An 18,604-nucleotide genomic window follows, 5' to 3' on the forward strand; every position below is an offset into this window, starting at 1 on the left:
ATAAACTCTTTCATCGCATCATTCAAAGCTAGAATTAAGCAATATAGTTTAAAAGTTTAGTAAACATAAACATGAAACTTAAAATTATACAACCATTAATAATGATAAGTTAACATCAAGCTTTAAGGTGACATACAAAGAGTATGGATCCTTCATACCTTTTAAACATTACATCTGCCACTCATTCACTGATTTATCTATTGAGGATCTAATATCTGCCACACTTTAAGCAATCTAATGGAGGCCTAGGAGGTACTGTAAACTCAGTCTGTGTGCTCAAAACAATCCCTAGGAGGTTCCTTACTTCTGGATCTTTGAAAGTAAATGAACAGGAGTCTCTGAAATACAGAAGGATGATAAATTTCCATATTGTGTTCTGTTGATTAGGCAAAATACAGTGCCTATTCCTATGACTTTCTGAACAATCTCTTTCCACCCTAAGTCTTGCCAGGTTTGGTTGATATGAGGTCAGAACTGAAACAGGCATTAACAATGTGTAAGAGTACTGATCTAGAAATCTGCAGCATTCCATTAAACACTACTCTACCAAGTTTTGCAGATGCTACAGGATTCAAACTGTTTGCAAAACCCAAGGCACTGTGGTTGCATTTTCTATCAATTCCAGCTCTCAAGAACATTGAGGCAACCGCATGCTGCCAAATCTCCCAGCACTCCACCCCAGCTCTCTCTGTGAATTCTAAGCTCCAGCCACAGGGTATTTCCTAACATACCACGATTTCTTGTGCCTCTGTACCTCTGCCTATGGATCACACTTCCTCTGCTTCTTCATCAGCATCGAGCTGCTTCATGCTAATTTCTACTCCTCCATCAAAATTCCATTAATCTCAGTTATCAACTTGCCCCGAAAGCCTTCTCTGATAGCTCCTTACCCACTCTCCCCAGTCCCCGGTGAGGGTGCTTGCTCCTACAGTGCCCTGTGCACACTTCCAGGAGCTCACAGCCTACCACTTCCTACTTAGCCACCCTGGTCAGTTACTTAATCTCTGAATTTCCATGTATTCACCTGTACAAGCAGAATATTTGCATGTAGAGTACAAAACAATACCTCGCCCAGAAAAGGCACACATGGTCGCTGTCATTATCATCAGTATTATGTACTACAATTGTTTCCTTTTCTCTCCTCTCCTAGACTTTAAGAATAGAGACTATGCATAAGCATTAGACAAATATTTGTCAAAGGAACAGAGTAAATCTGTACAATTAAGCAATTTCTAGTAAGTATACGAGAATGAAAGGTCCCAAAAGACTCATCATAAAGTTGTAGTATTTTCACATGGCTCACATTTACCAATTTTGTTAATACAGAGTTCTCAAAAGCAACATATAACATATATCTATTTTCTGAAAAGAGTAGATTTATCATTAAGACTATAACTGCTGTCTAACTAAAGATAAAGGCCCATAGCCACGAGTGGATGCGTTACCATTACCATGTGCAAGCCTCTGGCTCTGTGCAGCCTCAGGGCCATGCTCATGTTCCGGAAGAGCAGGCAGGCCGACAATGAGGTCAAGGTCATCCAGCAGAACCACGGAAGGCTGCCTCCATGCTGCCTCTGAGAAAGCCAGCTCCAGGGTTTTTTGGATGTTTTCAAGCCTTTTTCCTTAATATGCAAGATATGAAATGTTAATTCAGGGCTGGAGAATATAGGCTGCCCTTTTCAGAGCATTAGAAAAGCTCAATATTGATTTAACCATGAAAATTTGATCCATATTTTGTTAATATACCAACCAATAAACTTTGTTAATCATTAACTTGGTTTAATTAATAGAGCCTCGAAGGACTCAGTAAAGTGCTGAATTTTATAAAACTGAAAAAAGGAATATGCTACTATGCATGTATTTTTACCTGGCCTCATTCCACAGAAAATTTCAGATAGGATGCAACAAAATAGCAAAATAAAAGCAGAATGTGGAAAAACAAATGAAAGATAGGGGATCAAGATACAGATAAAATCAGACACAAATGTAGCTATCTAGAGATCCTAGAGTTGCTATATTTGAATCATACATTTGGCTTCAAACTTCCTGGTGAATTCCCAAGTCTTTAATTTTTTTTTTTTTTTACATTTATTTACTTTAGAGACACAGAATGAGACACAGTGTGAGCGTGGGTGGGGCAGAGAGGAGACATAGAATCTGAAGCAGGCTCCAGGCTCTGAGCAAGCATTGAGAGCCTGACACAGGGCTCGAACCCACAACTGTGAGATCGTGACCTAAACTGAGGCTGGACACTTAACTGACTAAGCCACTCAGGTGCCTTTTAATTTTCAAAGTTTTAATTTTCAAAAAATAGAAAACACACAAATTCATAAACCGATATAAAGAGTTTCTGTTACTTAGGTCAAAAACAAAATTTGGGGGGGTGTGGGTGGCTATTTTGGTAAGTGTTTGATTTCTGATTTCAGCTCAGGTCACGATCTCATGGTCTGTGGAATCGAGCCCCACACTGGGTTCTGGGCTGATGACGTGGAGCCTGCTTGGGATTCTCTCTCTCTCTCTCTCTCTCTCTCTCTCTCTCTCTCTCTCTGCCCTTTTCCCACCAGCATGCTCACTCACGAGCATATACTCTTTCTCAAACTTTAAAAAATTATTTTATAAATATAAAAAAAATTTTATATGAAGTGTCAAGCAGGACTCTGAGAGAGAGACAGTATCTCTAAAACCACCTTTGCAACATATGAAGTAATGGGCTTTTGAAGGCTATTTCTTAGTTTCTTATCACATAGTAGATATTAAACACACACACACACACACACACACACACACAGCATGGACTGGTTGGGATGACACAGTAGAGGTAGCCAAGGGGAAAAATAGTTACTAAAAATAAAATCTTACCGATCTTGTTTTTTGATCAAATAGATAATAATGTAAGTGTTAAAGATTTTTAAAAGTACAGAAGTATACATATGGTAAGTTGTAATTCTCCTCCTCACTGTCCACAGCCACTCACTTTTCCTCTCCCAAGTTTCCCAAGCAATTCAGGGATAATTTACACCCATTACAGTATATCCTAAATACAAACTTTCTCAGAATGGTCTAAGCTGGCATTTCCAGGAATATAGTCTACAAAGAGTTTTGGCTAAGAAAAGAAAAGGCTTCCGTCAAGTATAGAGAGTTTAGATAATTTTGCTGAAAATATTAGAAAGCTAAAGATTTAAAATTTCTAAGGAATTGGGGCATCTGGGTGACTCAGTTAAACACCTGACTCTTGATTTTGGCTCAGGTCATGAACTCTGAGATTGAGTCCCACAATCAGGCTCTGTGCTGGCTGTGGAGCCTACTTATGATTCTTTCTCTCTCCCTCTCCCCCTCCCAAGCTCATGCTCTCTCTCTAAAAAAACAACAAAAAAACCAAAAAAAACCACCAAAGAACAATTTCTAAGGAATTTCAATGACTAACAGAAAAGTTAGGAAAGATTAGATATTTGTACTTATTAGATTAACAGCATGGAATAACATTTCTGTTTTTCTAGCAAAAAAGGGATTAGTCATACCTCGTAAAGCTTTACAGTCCACTATCTCCACATGGGCATCCAATATGTCAAATGCTTCTTTACAGACTGCCTTGGCTAAAGTTGATTTTCCACTGCCCTAGAAAATAATTGCTTCATAAGCAATATATTCAATCACGGAAATAGCTTCTGTTACTGTGAAAACCACCAAGACTTGGTCTCCCCAATCAAGTATACACCACACAATATTCTATGTCAATTATATCTCAGTAAAGCTGGGGATAAAAAAAAAAAAGAAACAAAAAAAAGAAAAAACCCACCTCCCTGGAGTTCTAGGATCACAGTATGGTGGGTGACATTTAGCATAAAGTAACAGGAGGGAGTAAAACTCTGGACTCAGGAAGTTTTAAGAGCACTCCAGGATTAAGTGGGAAAGAATGACTTTGTATTCAAATCTAGCAAAAAAAAAATAGTAATAATATTTTGCAGGGAAACCAGGAGGCTCCAGCTCCCCAGCTCTAACAGGATGATCAGGTAGTGCTTAAACACGGGCCAGGTTAACAGATGACAACCCAATCTCAGGAACATAAACCACCTCCAAAAAGGGACATTTCCCATCCCAACTTCAACCTCAATTGGACCTAATAGTAAAAATAATCAATTGCTTTGAGCAAGTTAAAAAAAAAAAAACCACAATAAACACCAGTCTAGTTGCTGTGGGAGGTATGCAGGTATCACCAAAATATGGCTTTTTTATAAGCTGCTAGAAACTAGCTTGGTCCTATGTTCATTATAGCACACAGAGAGAAAATACGCATTTATTTTTACAATTTGTTAAATCACTGATACTTAAAATTTTTTACCTTTGAAAACAGGAAATGTTTCATTACTTGTTACTAGAAGGGAATAATGTGAATATTAAAAAATCTTTCTAGAGAAATGAAACCTAATCCCATTTAATTTAAACTATTTTCAGTGAAAAAAATTATTACCCACTTCCTTATTATCTTAACTATGATTTTGATTCACAGTTTTTTGGTGATTTACAGTATTACTGTGACCTCAATGTACCGTGTGGCCCTCAGAGACTACTAAGGTGGGTAGAACGATTCTAATTAAGTAACTCTAGACTATATAGAGTTTGATCCAATGTGCATTTTTCCCCTCAAGCTTTATTTTTCTCCTGGTTTATAAATTAATATGCAAAACATACAAAGTAAATATAAACAGTACAAGAGAAAGGTAAAAAATTTTCTGTAATCTTACCACCTCACAAAAGTAACCACAATTCATTGTTCTGATGTATGATCCTTCCAGACACTCCACACACATTTTATGTAAATTTATAAAGATGGGATTACAGTATTTACCTGGGATCATGACAAATCACTGTCCTCCTTACCAGTGATTATGGAGCTGCTTCAGCTCCCCAGCACACCCCTGTGGGACATACTGGACATCACATATTTAATAAGCCCCTTCCTAATGTATACGAATGATGCTTCTAATTCTTAACTATCATAAATCAAGCTAAAATACCCATATACGTGTTGTCAGATTACACCTTTCGAACAAATTTCTAGAAGCAGAATTACTGTATCAAAAGGTACACATATTAAAATTTTGCTGACTGTTGCTATAGTGCCCCCTAGAAAGGCTGAATGTGGGAGGTTTTTACAGTTCTTTTAATATAGGTTTCTCTCAATGTAGTATTATTTCCTACCCTTGCTGTTTTGTCAACCTTCAACAGCCCTGCACCAGTTCTAACATTTTGTTTTTCAGCACCGTGGACTGGAAAAACAGCCAAGCTTGTTATACAAAAATTTAGCAGGCACTCAACAAACACGACCACACTTACAGCTTACAGAATTGCATTTACATTTAAAGTCAATGGGCTCCAAAGAATAAAGAAATCAGGGGTGCTAGGGTACACGTCCCATCCAGCATATTTTACTTAGTTCAAAGGCTTTGTCCTCACACCAAGTACTTCACATTTGTATAGCACTTCACTTAACCAACTGAGCCACCCAGGCGCCCCTCAACGTACAGCACTTCTCAGTTTACAAAGTGCTTTCCCACATATTATTTCCCTTAAGTGAGGGCTATCCTAAGAAGGCAGATTAAGAAACCACAAAACTGCCTGCAGTCACAGTCAGTAAGTACGTAACAGAGGTGGGACTCAAATCCAGGTCTTCTGCTTGTTCTTCATATTAACCAGGAGACCTCTAGGTAAGATGGGGAAGTCTGGTTTCTAAGCCAATACAATATTGCTTTCCCAAAATGTACAATGATGATGAATTTTGAAATGTGACCTAGAAACCACATAGAAGAGTTGCTATATTTCACCAGCTTGCATACCTGGGATAAATCTCCACTTGATCATGGTATACAATTCTTTACACACATTGGTTGATTTGCTTTGCTAATATTTTGTTGAGGATTTTTGCATCTATGATTGTGAGAGGTTATCAGTTCGTAGTTTTCTTTTAACGTCTTTCTCTGGTTTTGTTATAGGGTAATGCTGGACTCACAGAATGAGTTAGGAAGTATTCCTTCTGCTTCTATCCTCTGAAAGAGACTGTAGAAAACTGGTAGGATTTCTTATAGGCTTTTTTATATTGTCTACTTCTTTTTGTGCGAGTCTTGGGAACTTGTATCTTTCAAGAAATTGGTCCATTCATCTAGGATGATTATCAAATTTGTGGGCATAGAGTTGTCTATTACTATTATTACTTTATTATCCTTTTAATGTTTATGGGATCTGTAGTGCTGTTCCCTCTTTCATTCCTGGTACTAGTAATTTGTGTCTTCTTTTTTTTCTTAGACTGGCTAAAGGCTTATCAATTTTATTGATCTTTTTAGAGAAGCAGCTTTTGGTTTCACTGATTTTTCTCTATTGATTTCCTACCTTTAATTCACTGATTTACGCTCTAATTCTTATTTCTTTTCTTCTCCTTACACTGGACTTAATTTGCTCTTCTTTTTCTTATTTCCTAAAGGGAAAACTAGGGTTACTGGTGTAGTTGTACATAACTATGTATATATACATATGAATATATCCACACACGAACACATATGTATATATGAATATATTCTACTATATATAGATATGTATGTAAAATGTTTTTTTTTTGTTTTATTTTATTTATTTTTGATACTGAGAGAGACAGAGCATGAGAGGGAGAGGGGCAGAGAGAGAAGGAGACACAGAACTGGAAGCAGGCTCCAGGCTCTGAGCTAGCTGTCAGCACAGAGCCTGATGCGGGGCTCGAACCCATGAACGTGAGATCTGACCTGAGCCGAAGCTGGAGGCTTAACCGACTGAGCCACCCAGGCGCCCCAAAATACGTATTTTTTAAATTTTATTTTTAAGTAATCTCTACACCCAGTGTGGGGCTTGAACTCACAACCCCAAGATCAAGAGTCACATGTTCTACTGATTGAGCCAGCCAGGCACCCCTGGCATAGTTGTTATAAGAATCAGAAGAAAGCAACTGGACTAGCCAACAGGAAAAGTTATTTTACTAAAGTTAAAAGTGATGGAAATGAAAAAGCTTTAAAATTTTGAACTGAACAAAGGAACAGGAATTCACAAAGACCATACTGTACCTCTGAAAACGATTTTGCACTGGTAAAGAATAAAACTGTAAGCCCTCTAAAAGGGCAGGGAAACTCTAGCAAAACTGATGAAGATTAAAAAGAAAAAAGACATAAAACACCAATATCAGGAAATGGAACATCATAGCAGATTACATAGCCATTCAAAGGATAGTGAAAGGAATACTACAAACAACTTTATGCTCATAATTTTGACAACTTAGAAGAAATGGACCAATTCTTTGATGAATTGACAATTAAGAAAATTTAATTTATAATTAAAACGTTAAAGGTCAGGGCACCTGGGTGGCTCAGTTGGTTAAGTGTCCCACTTTGGCTCAAGTCATGATCTCAAGGTTTGTGAGTTCGAGCCCCATGTTGGGCTCTGTGCTGACACAGCTTCTGGAGCCTGCTTTGGATTCTGTCTCTCCCTCTATTTCTGCCCCTCCCCCACTCACGCTGTGTCTCTCAAAAATAAATAATTATAAAAAAAAAAGTTAAAGGTGACAAAATCTCAGCACCTAGATGGTTTCACTGGAGATTTTACCAAACATTTAAGGAAGAATGAATAACGACTTTATGTAATCTCGCCTAGAAAACAGAACAGAAAAGAACACTTCTCAACTCATTCTATGAGGCCAGTGTTACCCTAACTGCAAAATCACACAAACGTAGTACAGAAACAGAAAGCACAGGCTAATCTCGCTCATGAATGAAAACAATTTTTTGTAATGTTTATTTATTGAGTAAGAGACAAAGGTAGAGTGTGGGAAGGGGAGGGGCAGAAAGAGAGGGAGACACAGAATTGAAGTAGGCTCCAGGCTCTGAGCTGTCAGCACAGATCTGGACACGGGGCTCAAACCCATGGACTTGCAGATCATGACCTGAGCTAAAGTCAGATGCTTAACAATAACTTGTTCATGAATTTAGATGCAAAACTCAGCAGATTATTAGCAAACAATGGGGAGCCTGGATGGCTCAGTCAGAAGAGACTGTGGATCTCAGTTTTGAGTTTGATTGAGCCCCATGTTGGGGATGGAGATTAAATAAAATTTTTATAAAACATTAAAAAAATGATTTTTAGCAAACAGAACCCAGCAATGTATACAAAGAATAATACACCATGACCAAGTGAGATTTATTACATACATGCAAGGCTAGTTCAACATTTGAAAATCAATTAACCCTATCAACACCCTAAAAAGAAAAATCATACAATCCTATCGAATATTACATAAAAAAGGCAGGGAGCACATTTCCTTATTCACCTTATTTATCACCACTTTCTAAATTTCCAAAGAAAATAAAAACTTCTCATATCTTGTATGAAAAACTCTATATAAAAGGTGATCAAAACCCAAAGAAAAAAATAAAAGGTTTTAGTGAAGTGGGCCATTTCAACCACATACCTTTCCTCCAGTGAATAAAAGGGCGCCATTCCTAAGTCCCGCAAGGAGGGACAGCAGCTGTCGAGACAAAGGGCGCCCCAGGAGGCTGTGCGTGATGTGCTCCATGGAGGACACACCTAAGGAATTCAATCCTCTGCAAAACATATACATGGTTACATGATAAAACACGGAAGCAGGATAAAATCTAACTGTAAAAAAACCCTGAAATTTTCCTTCCCAGGCTAATTAATGATTTTTAAAAGAGTAAAATGTTAAAGTTTCCCTTACTTGGAAGTATACTGAATTAATGCCAAATCTGAGTCATAGATTTTAAAATTAGTTTTATTACTTTCAAACATGTACAGTAACTAAAAGTTCTGTCTTAACAGGACATCTTAAGGAAACTGTCTTAACAGACAAACCACTCCTCCAAAAATGATTTTTGGTTTGGTAATCAACATAATCATAAATGAGTGTGTCTGAGTGTTAAAATAATTGAAGACTTATTTCCTCTTAAGCTTTAAAAAATTTTTTTATGTCTTTATTTTATTTTGGAGAGAGACACACAGTGAGCTGGGGAGGGGCAGAGAGAGAGGAAGACACAGAATCTGAAGCAGGCTCCAGGCTCTGAGCTGTTAGATCATGACCTGAGCCGAAATCAGATGCTTAACCAACTAAGCCACCCAGGTGCCCCTAAATTAAGCTTTTAAAATCCAGTTTCAATTTGTAGATTATACAAGCATGAACTTCCACCTACTTCCTGATTCTACCACTTTATTTGATAATATAAATTCTAAAAATCAGATCTGAACTAAAGAGATTTTACTTTCTACATGAATATCATGCTATATTTAAACACTGTTGCTTTATGGTTTGGTCCTTTTACTAAAACATTTACAAATAGTGCTACTTGAGGAAATCAAATCAGTACTACTAAAACCACTAAAAGCCTCTGTGAAGAATTCTGAGGCATAATGTTTGTATGAGAGTCTCATGTTTCATAAGAGATAAAAAAAATTAAAAGGAGGTTCTTTTCAGACTTGTCTATCTTAAAAGTTAAGGAAAACACAAATAATCCCAATTAGTACACTAATAAGATAGCTGAAGGAATAACTTAATTTGAAATATTTTTGAACATTCAAATAATGTTTTCAGATTAACTTTTTAAATAAATGTATTAACTTTTAAGAATTATTATTTAATTCAAGCACATGTGATCTAGGTCATAACCAGTGGTTTCCTTCTCACATATCAAAATCTCGAAGTAAAATTTCAAATAAGCTTCAGACTTTTATGTAGTTACCTAAGAAGACACGGCAAATTACTAAGCTAGTTGTGATAACAGACACAATCCTAGAAAAAAGATCTACTAATGCATTACTGAGGTTACACAATGACATTAACATCTACTTTAATATTTACACATAAAAACCCTGCCAGAGATCATGTCAAACACATCTGTAAACATACTAGTTTGGCCATAACTTCTTACCCCAAGCAGTTCAGCTTTAAAAAAGGAAGAACAAAGTCAATTTCCTCACTGTTTTCTTCTTTTACCATAGGATCTAGAAGGACCTATAGTAGCAAGGAAAAATCAATTTTACATATCAAATTTATATCTTTGGCCTGTTTTTCTTGGGTCCCAGGAAACTGATTACTGATTGTTACACCACTGAGAAAAGATACATTGGGCATGCAAGATCATTATTCAAATTTGCCTTGACAATCATTAATTACTCATCCAAGGAACATAGATATTTATGGTCAACAAGAGGTAAAGAATGTCATACAATTTGCAAATACATCTTTATTTGTAATTTTGATTTGTCTCTCATTTACTCTCCACAATTCTTCAATTTGCATCTTCTTTGAATGGTATTCTTTCAATTTTATCTCAAAAGTAGAGAGACAATGTCTAGTTCCAAACCATTCAAATTCTAAGTGACTAGAATATCTTCAGTTCTGTAACAATGAGAGTGAATAACCTAAAACATAATTTTCTAAAAAAGACCACTTTTAAAATACTCCTGGAAGAAAAGTGATCTGGTAATATTTGTGAAGAGTTGAGAATTTAAGAAGTAACAAAATAAGATGAGCTGTGCAGCAGAACTCCAACTAAAAATAGGAATTTAAAAAAATCAAACCCCAAAAGCTAAGTTTTCCTTTGTTTCAATACGAGAATAATTTGAAATCATGATCTATTTGCCAATTAACACAATTCTACTCTTGAAACTTAATTCCACATTGATTCTAAATTTAGAATAAATCAATTGTTTAAGTAACTTAAAGAGACTATATAACAAAATATTTTAAATCAAGTTATTCCTTACCCTTATCACTCATGTTTCTAATACACTTCAGGATACAAAGTCTTACAGGTAAATTCATACTTTTATATTATCGATTCAATGTGACAAATATTATTTTATTAAAGATTTAAGAGTTATATGATTACTTGTATTGTGATCTTCTGCAGCAGATTGGGACTCAATAAAAAAATGTTTTCTTTTTCTTTTTCCCAAGAATGAACTATATTTAGAGAAAACTCCTTCAACCCTATCAAAAAAAAAAGTAATAAATGTGGAATTAGTACTGAAACGAAAATGAGGTAATTTAAGATTTAAATTTCTTTGTCTTTACATATTCTTCAATATGTAAAATCTACCATTTACTTCTCATTATTATGTTTCCTGTTCACATGTACTAAAGGTTGTAACAACAATGAAAAATTTTTGACTGTAGTAGGAAAAATATCAAAATAACAAAATTTACCCACCATCTTTAATTCTCAGCTTAATATATTCTTCCTCTGATATTATCAAAGGAAGTGTGGTAGTGGTGCACTGCTGTAGCCATGAAGAGAATACAGTTTTTATGTCTTCTTCACTTACATCTTTAGGCTGCCAGAGAAAAGGGAAGAACAGTAATGAATTATCCAAATACTTAAACTTACATTAACATCCTTAGTTTAACACCTTATCTTGCTAAAAATATGTAAACTTTGATATGGCTGGTGGATCTTAAGCAAGCTTCTTAACCTCTCTGGGCCTTGCTCACCTCATGTGAGAACCATAAGATGGTATCCACTGGTAGGAGACTGGGAATGTAAATCATGCTATACCCATTCTGCAACTGTTTGGCACAAGTAATTAGATGTGCTAATTCAAGGTGTAAACCAACCTGGTATGACCATTTATCATCTGTGTGACTGTGGGCAAATTAAGAGAACTCTCTGAACCTCCATTTTACAAACTATTAAATGGGAGTAACTAAAATAATTCAAAAGTTAAAAAAAAAAAAGTAAACCTTACCAAACAAAACCAGGAAGAATATTCATATTTATAGGCACAGCTCTGGGAACTGATATTACAGCACAAGGAACACAGTGAAGCCTGAAGAAACATTTACACAAGTGGCAAAGTTTTAAACACTTTTCATCTCTAGGACCAGTGACACACATACCATAATTTGGCTCAGTGGATTGCCTGCCTCTATTAAAGAGGTGGGAAAGAAAATGCTTCAGTTCCCAGCCTGGATCTGTGTGTGCATGTGTGCACATGCATGTGCCTCCATTCTGACCAATGATGTGCAATCAGCAATCATTGAGAAAGGCCTCTCTTCCTAATGCAAAGGTATACAAATCTTCCAAGGAGAAGGGTTTTGCTTTGTGCCTTCCCTTCTACCAAGAACGCATAAGTGGGGCACCTGGGTGGCTCAGTCAGTTAAGCATCCAACTTCAGTTCAGGTCGTGATCTCATGGTTTGTGAGTTCGAGCCCTTTGTTGGGCTCTGTGCTGACAGCTCAGAGCCTGGAGCCTGCTTTGGATTCTGTGTCTCCCCCTCTCTCTGCACCCCCCAACCCCCATGCTCTGTCTCTCAGTCTCAAAAATAAACAAATATTAAAAAAGAATGCATATGTGATACCTATCAGTACAACAAATGCCTTGCGTCTAAGAGGAGCAAAGTTATAGGCTAATGATGGCAGAAAGACCAAAGGAGCCTACATCCCTGATGACACAGTTTAACCACCTAAGAGCTCCTCCAAACTTCTCTGTACATATGAAAAATGAATTATGTGTATGTTCATGTCACTTTTCTTTTTTTCTGTTAAGCAGACCACAGTACTGATATATCCAATAAGTATAGTGTTAATAAAATTATTTAAAAGGTATAAAGAAATTCTAAGAAAAACATTTTTAAAGCTTTTAAATTAAGTTTTTAAAACCTATGTGAAGATAAAAACAGGAATACACAAAAATTCATATAGGAAAGACCATTAATACCTGCCTAGGAAAATAAGCCTCTGTTCATCCAGAGTCAAAGTTAGCTCTGCTGATTAAGCTCGGGTTAGCTTGATCCCTACAACAACTGAGCTAAACTAAGTACAGGCATCACTTTCCCATTCTTAAAGATCGCAGGAATCGTCTGTCACTTCTTTGGATGTTATTGGGCAAGGGGATTAAAGACCTAAAGGAAGTTATAAAATGAAAATGAAAACTATTTAAAACCGGGCGCCTGGCTGGCTCAGTTGGTAGAACATGTGACTACTGATCTTGGGGTCATGAATTCAAGCCCCTCATCCACTATAGAGTTTACTTAAAAAAATATACTCAAAATCAAGACCTAAGAATCAGAAAGCAACTCACAGTTCCTCTAGAATCAAACATCTTTAGAGAAATAATCAGCCCAGAGACACCTGCCAATGTCATAAAGCTTCCACTAAAATATGCAGCTCAGGATTAAGAAAGGAATTCTGCAGTAATAGCCTCATACTGACAAAAAGAAAATCTGTCTTTGTACATGAGACCTAACTTTTGAAAAATACTAAGATCGACTAAGAAATTAAAACTAGAAATCACTGTGTACCATTCTGCCAACATGTTAAATGTTCAGTCATTATGGAAATGGCATTTATTCTATTCATTTTCCTTTTCTCCAGTACATAATATAAGCGATCTTATCTGGGGTTTCATCACCTTGAAAGTTCTGTTAAAATGGCTCTTCCAGGGGCGTCTGGGTGGCTCAGTTGGTTAAGCATCCAACTTCAGATCAGGTCATGATCTCATGGTTCATGAGTTGGAGCCCTACGTCAGGCTCTGTGCTGACAGCTAGCCCACAGCCTGGAGCCCGTCTTCAGTTACTGTACCTCCCTCTCTCTCTGACCCTCCCTTGCTTGCACTGTCTGTTTCTGTCTCTCAAAAATAAATAAAAAACATTAAAAAAATTTTTTTAATGGCTCTTCCATGCTATAATGACCATCATGATCCTCGAGCAAAAGGACCATCTGAATAATCAGATAAGGAAAAGGTCATGCTTGGAAATTTTAAAACCTAGAACACAGTAATTTTCCTGGATTGTAATTCTCTGAGAACCGGTAAACTAAACTGGCACAGGTGACAATACTCTATTAGTGAGCAGTCTAGCACTCTTTCAGGCTGCAATATTAATGCTGAAAAATGTGGGAAATTTTTTAAAGTTACATGAATCTAGCAAAAAAACCTATCTTTTAAAAGCCAAATTATTGGAGCACCTGGCTGGCTCAGTCAGTAGAGTATGTGACTCTTGATTTTGGGGACATGATTTTGCATCCCACATTGGTGTAGAGCTTAATTAAAAAAAGAAAAGCCAAATTATCATATTTACATTGGCACAATATGCATAATATGTGTGTTGCTTACTAAAGACTTCTTGGTTTCTCAAAAAATTAAACACAGAATTACCATAGAATCCATCAACTCAACTCCTAGGTGTACACTCAAAAGAACTGAGAGCAGGGACTGAAACAGCTACTTGTATACGCATAAAAGCGGTATTATTCACAACAGCCAAAATGGTGGAAACAATCCAAGGGTCCATCAACACATGAATGGATAAACAAAATGTGGTATATACACACGATGAAATATTATTTAGCCATGAGCAGGAATAAAGTCCTAATAGATTCTATAACATGGGTGAACCTTGAAAACATGCTAAGTGGAATAAGCCCGACACAAAGGACAAATACTGTATGATTCCACTTATATGAAGTATCTAGAATAACCAAATTCACAGAGACGGAATGTACACAGAGGTTCCCAGGAACGGGGGGAGGACGGGATAGGGAGTTACTGCTTACTGGGCACAGGGTTTCTGTTTGGAGGGATGGGAAAGTTTTGGAAATAGATGGTAGTAATGATTGCACACTATGAACTTAAGTAATGCAAATTGTACAGTTAAAAAAGGTTAAAATAGCATTTTGTTATAGATATTTTACAATAAAGACTTCTTTGCTCTTCTAGCAAAAAGAAATACAACATTCTTATTACTCAGCTGAAACAACTAAAATTTTTTATAAGGTGTGTAAAACAACTGTGACAAAACATAAATTTGAACTCACTAAGTGTTCTCTAGGTTGCAATTTTAGAGATCTTGGAATTTTAGGGGTAATTTCCACTGGAGTTATTCTGACTACTGCATGCATTTCTATATTTAGTCTCTTTCTCAGGTCATCTGGAATCTGAAATATAAAAATAAATCAAAATATAAATATGTGTAAAGCTTGTTTTAAAAGTATTCCACAGCATAAATACCGGTTTTTAACTTTCATAAACTTGGGTAAATTAATGGATAAGTAAATTCGGGTAAGTTATCATGATTCAGAGAGTAACCAGATGGATGTTCAGACACTGTTATACCACAAACATTTCAGTTTTTCCCCTTCATTTCTTTCTTCTCACACCCTCTTCAGAATGTGGTCCACCAACTGTGATCTCTCGAGCCAAGCCTGTAAGTACAAGGTGGCCCCCGTTGCCAGTACCACCACTGCTCAGTGCCCATGGCTGCCAACCTTTGAAGTGAAGTGGGAAGTGTCAACTCCTAGCTGCTATCTTATATTGTCTCCAGGCCTTTACCTGGCACTTCTTCACCCCGTCCTCACCATATGTTTTCCAGGGCAAATAAAACAGTGGCAGAACCATTTACAGAAGAAAAGTCCTAACAAGTTCAGTGTTACACATTTTTATTTTGAAGATGTAGCAGGATCTCCTAAAACTGGGAGTTTAGAGCTAAGAGAAAATGAACTGATGGTCCGGAATTTTAGAAAATGATGTAAGTCAAAGAGATTAAAACTGTAAGTTGCTAGCACAGAGGTCCTGTGTAAAACTGGCAGTAAAGGAAATCTACAAAGACGACCCCCTTCCTTTCTCATTTTTCTTCCCTGTCCTAACAATTTCTTCCCTTTATGAAGTCTCACTCCACAATGCTCAAATTAAGTTCAAGTAAAAGGGGCTGGTGACTCATTTCACATAAACGAAGTATTACTACCTGAGGCCGAGATGAGATGAAACAGCAGTTGCTCTCATTCCCCGTCTCCCCCCCACCCCCCGCCCTCCCCACCTCACCCACACCCACAGTTAGAGAACGGGCCCCATCAGGGGGAGCGGCTTCCAGGTACATTCCAATCCTGTCTACTGCGGGCCTCTTGCTACCCGGGCATTTCCCCCAACACATAACAAGTCCCTCTTCTGCTTTCAGGAACTGGGGAACAACCTTTGGCAGGTATTAAAGATAAAGATGTAAGGCTTCATGGAGCACCTAGGTGGCTCAGTCAGTTAAGTGTCTGACTCTTGATTTTGGCTCAGGTTGTGATCTCACGGTCCGTGGGCTTCACATGGAGAGTGCGGTCCTCTCTCCCTCTCTGCTCCTCCACTGCTAACGCATGAACATGCTCTCTCTCAAAATAAGCACACTTTAAAGAAGACTGTGAGACTCTGTAGGGCACCCCATGCTAAGCATGTACTCTAGAGGCTGCACACCTGGGTATGAATACTAGTTCTACTTACTATATAACCTAAAGCAAGTAAATTTTACCTCTCTGGGCCTATAACTATCTAAGCTTATAGCTGTCCAGGTTTACTTAACCAGAAAATATGCAATCTTCACCCAAACAAGGACTTTATCATGCAATCAGGAAAGTGCCCCTGCTGGGACTTTAGACATCATTTTTATACTGATTTTCAAATTGTATACATAAAATATTCCTTTAATTCATAATTTGGAGAATTTTAAGCAACATGAAATTGCTTTCTCTCATAATAAAATTTATACTAACCCAGACTTTCCCAAGATGAAGCACTTCTACGCCTTTGGTGTATTTTGTGGCATTCCTCAATTCCTCAAGTCCATTCCAGACTACCTTTAGCACAAAGGCCTTAGCTTCTTGACTATGGTCTGAGCTGATCTGTTTTTGATCTGGTGGTTTTGATATCTGCCTCTCTTTCTCAGGTGACAGGACATTTTGTTTTGTTTTACTTTGCTGTTGCTTTGGAGAAAGTAGCTTAATTAGCTTTCCATAGGTCACAGTAAAGCTGGGCTCCACATCAAAATACTCCTGGTCCCATGGAAATACATGAACGGCATAGTGTTTGTGAAACTCAGAGGTTGCTGTGGCATTACACATGCTGGGAGGCTGCGATTTGCATACTCTAAAAATATTGTCTAGAGGGACGACTTTGGACTGCATATTTTTGAATGCATTCATTTCAGTTAAACCCCAAGAAAGCTCTTGTTTCTTCTCAGACCCAAAAGAAAAAATGCTTCCTATCCAAGTCCATAAGCTTGGCATGGATGGTGAGTCAACTATAACTTCTGAATCTGTTTTATCAGACCCATTATGGTATTTCCCATGTGCATTATCTGCTTTAGAAACTGTCTTCTCTTCGGCCTGGCGGGTCTTTGGCTGAATCAGAAGTCTGGTGTCAGTTTCCAGCCTTCCATAAGCAGCAGCTGGTATCAGTGCAACTGGGTAGAAAATAAAGCTCATTAGTTCGTGTTCACCTCTGCTATGGATGCAGTGCCACAGAGTACAATGGAAAAATATAAGAACACCTACCAATTTGGATAAATATGTAAGTTTGTTGATCAACCCAAACAGGAAAAATGGCTTTTGGAAAAACTATTCGAATTTGATCTAAAAGATGCTGTTCGAGGGAAGCGGCATGCAGCTCCTACAACCAACAAACAAAAAGATCAATTCACTTCATGTTTTGTCCATTCCGCGTCTAGTAAGGAAACCACAAGTCACTGTTATAACTCAAACCAGTTCAGGAAAGAGAAATCTAGAGAGACTGATATTTGGGTTCCCAGTTACGGAAGGAGTCAGTCACAGGGAATACTGTCAGTGGTATCTGAACAGTGCTCTATGGGGACAGATGGCAGCTACGCTTGTGAGCACAGCATAACGGAGAGAGATGGTGAATCACTATGCTGTGTGCCTGAAACTAATGTAACACTGTATGTCAACCCTACTTCAATATAACCAAACAAACAACTATTCTGAAGCAGTCTGACCTTACACCAGGCTAGTCCTCAATGTGTTTTCTTTACCAGTATTTCCCAGTCATCTGCTGAGAGGGGCTCTACCTCCACCTGTTGACAAGACACCACATGGGAGCACAGCTTGAGAAACACCTAGAATAAATAAAAAATGTAAAATATTTTTTGTAAATAAATAAATAAAATACTAAAAAAATTTTGTACCCCTAGAAGAAGTTCTCTGTTTAGGTAAATAATAAAGTGTGAGTGAGGGAATGAGTGAGTGTACACTGGGTGGACCTTCATTTGACAAATATTTATTAAGTACCTATTCTTAGCTAGGCCTTGATATACTCAACATTTTAGGAAAAATTGTTTCATAATGAATTATAGAAAAGAGGAAAATATATCCTAGCAAAACAGATTTAAAAAATAAAATAAAATAAAGTTAACCACTAACAAAAGAAATGTAACCTTTAAAAAAATTTTTTTAATGTCTATTTATTTTTGAGAGAGAGACACAGAGAGGGTGAATGGGGGACAGTCAGAGAGTGATGGAGACACAGAAGCAAAAGCAGGCTCCAGGCTCTGAGCTGTCAGTACAGAGCCTGATGCGGGGCTTGAAACCATGAACTGTGAGATCACGACCTGAGCCAAAGTCGGCGGCTTAACCGACTGAGCCACCCAGGTGCCCCAAAAGAAATGTAATTTAAAAATGCAAGAAGGGGCACCTGGGTAGTTCAGTCGGTTAAGCAGACAACTTCGGCTCAGGTCATGGTCTCACAGTTCATGGGTTTGAACCTGGCCGTAGAGCTCTGTGCTGATGGCATGGAGCCTATTTGGGATTCTC

The 18,604-nt window shown here is 37.5% G+C and overlaps 1 protein-coding gene across 1 annotated transcript in view; it reads right to left on the minus strand.

The window, feature by feature from the left end:
* The window catches only part of PEX1 (peroxisomal biogenesis factor 1), a 44,140-nt gene that overhangs the window by 18,079 nt on the left and 7,457 nt on the right, over positions 1-18,604 (minus strand). Inside the window, exons 3-13 of the mRNA XM_029918855.1 lie at positions 17,827-17,910; positions 17,333-17,447; positions 16,553-17,241; positions 14,840-14,959; positions 11,238-11,361; positions 10,917-11,017; positions 9,954-10,036; positions 8,483-8,615; positions 3,519-3,615; positions 1,452-1,622; positions 7-28 (exon numbers count right to left, since the gene is read on the minus strand). Coding sequence (XP_029774715.1) covers positions 7-28; positions 1,452-1,622; positions 3,519-3,615; positions 8,483-8,615; positions 9,954-10,036; positions 10,917-11,017; positions 11,238-11,361; positions 14,840-14,959; positions 16,553-17,241; positions 17,333-17,447; positions 17,827-17,910 — 1,739 coding nt within the window. The remainder of the gene's footprint in view (positions 1-6; positions 29-1,451; positions 1,623-3,518; positions 3,616-8,482; positions 8,616-9,953; positions 10,037-10,916; positions 11,018-11,237; positions 11,362-14,839; positions 14,960-16,552; positions 17,242-17,332; positions 17,448-17,826; positions 17,911-18,604) is intronic.

Source organism: Suricata suricatta, chromosome 2 (genome assembly GCF_006229205.1).
Source record: "Suricata suricatta isolate VVHF042 chromosome 2, meerkat_22Aug2017_6uvM2_HiC, whole genome shotgun sequence".
NCBI lineage: Eukaryota > Metazoa > Chordata > Mammalia > Carnivora > Herpestidae > Suricata > Suricata suricatta.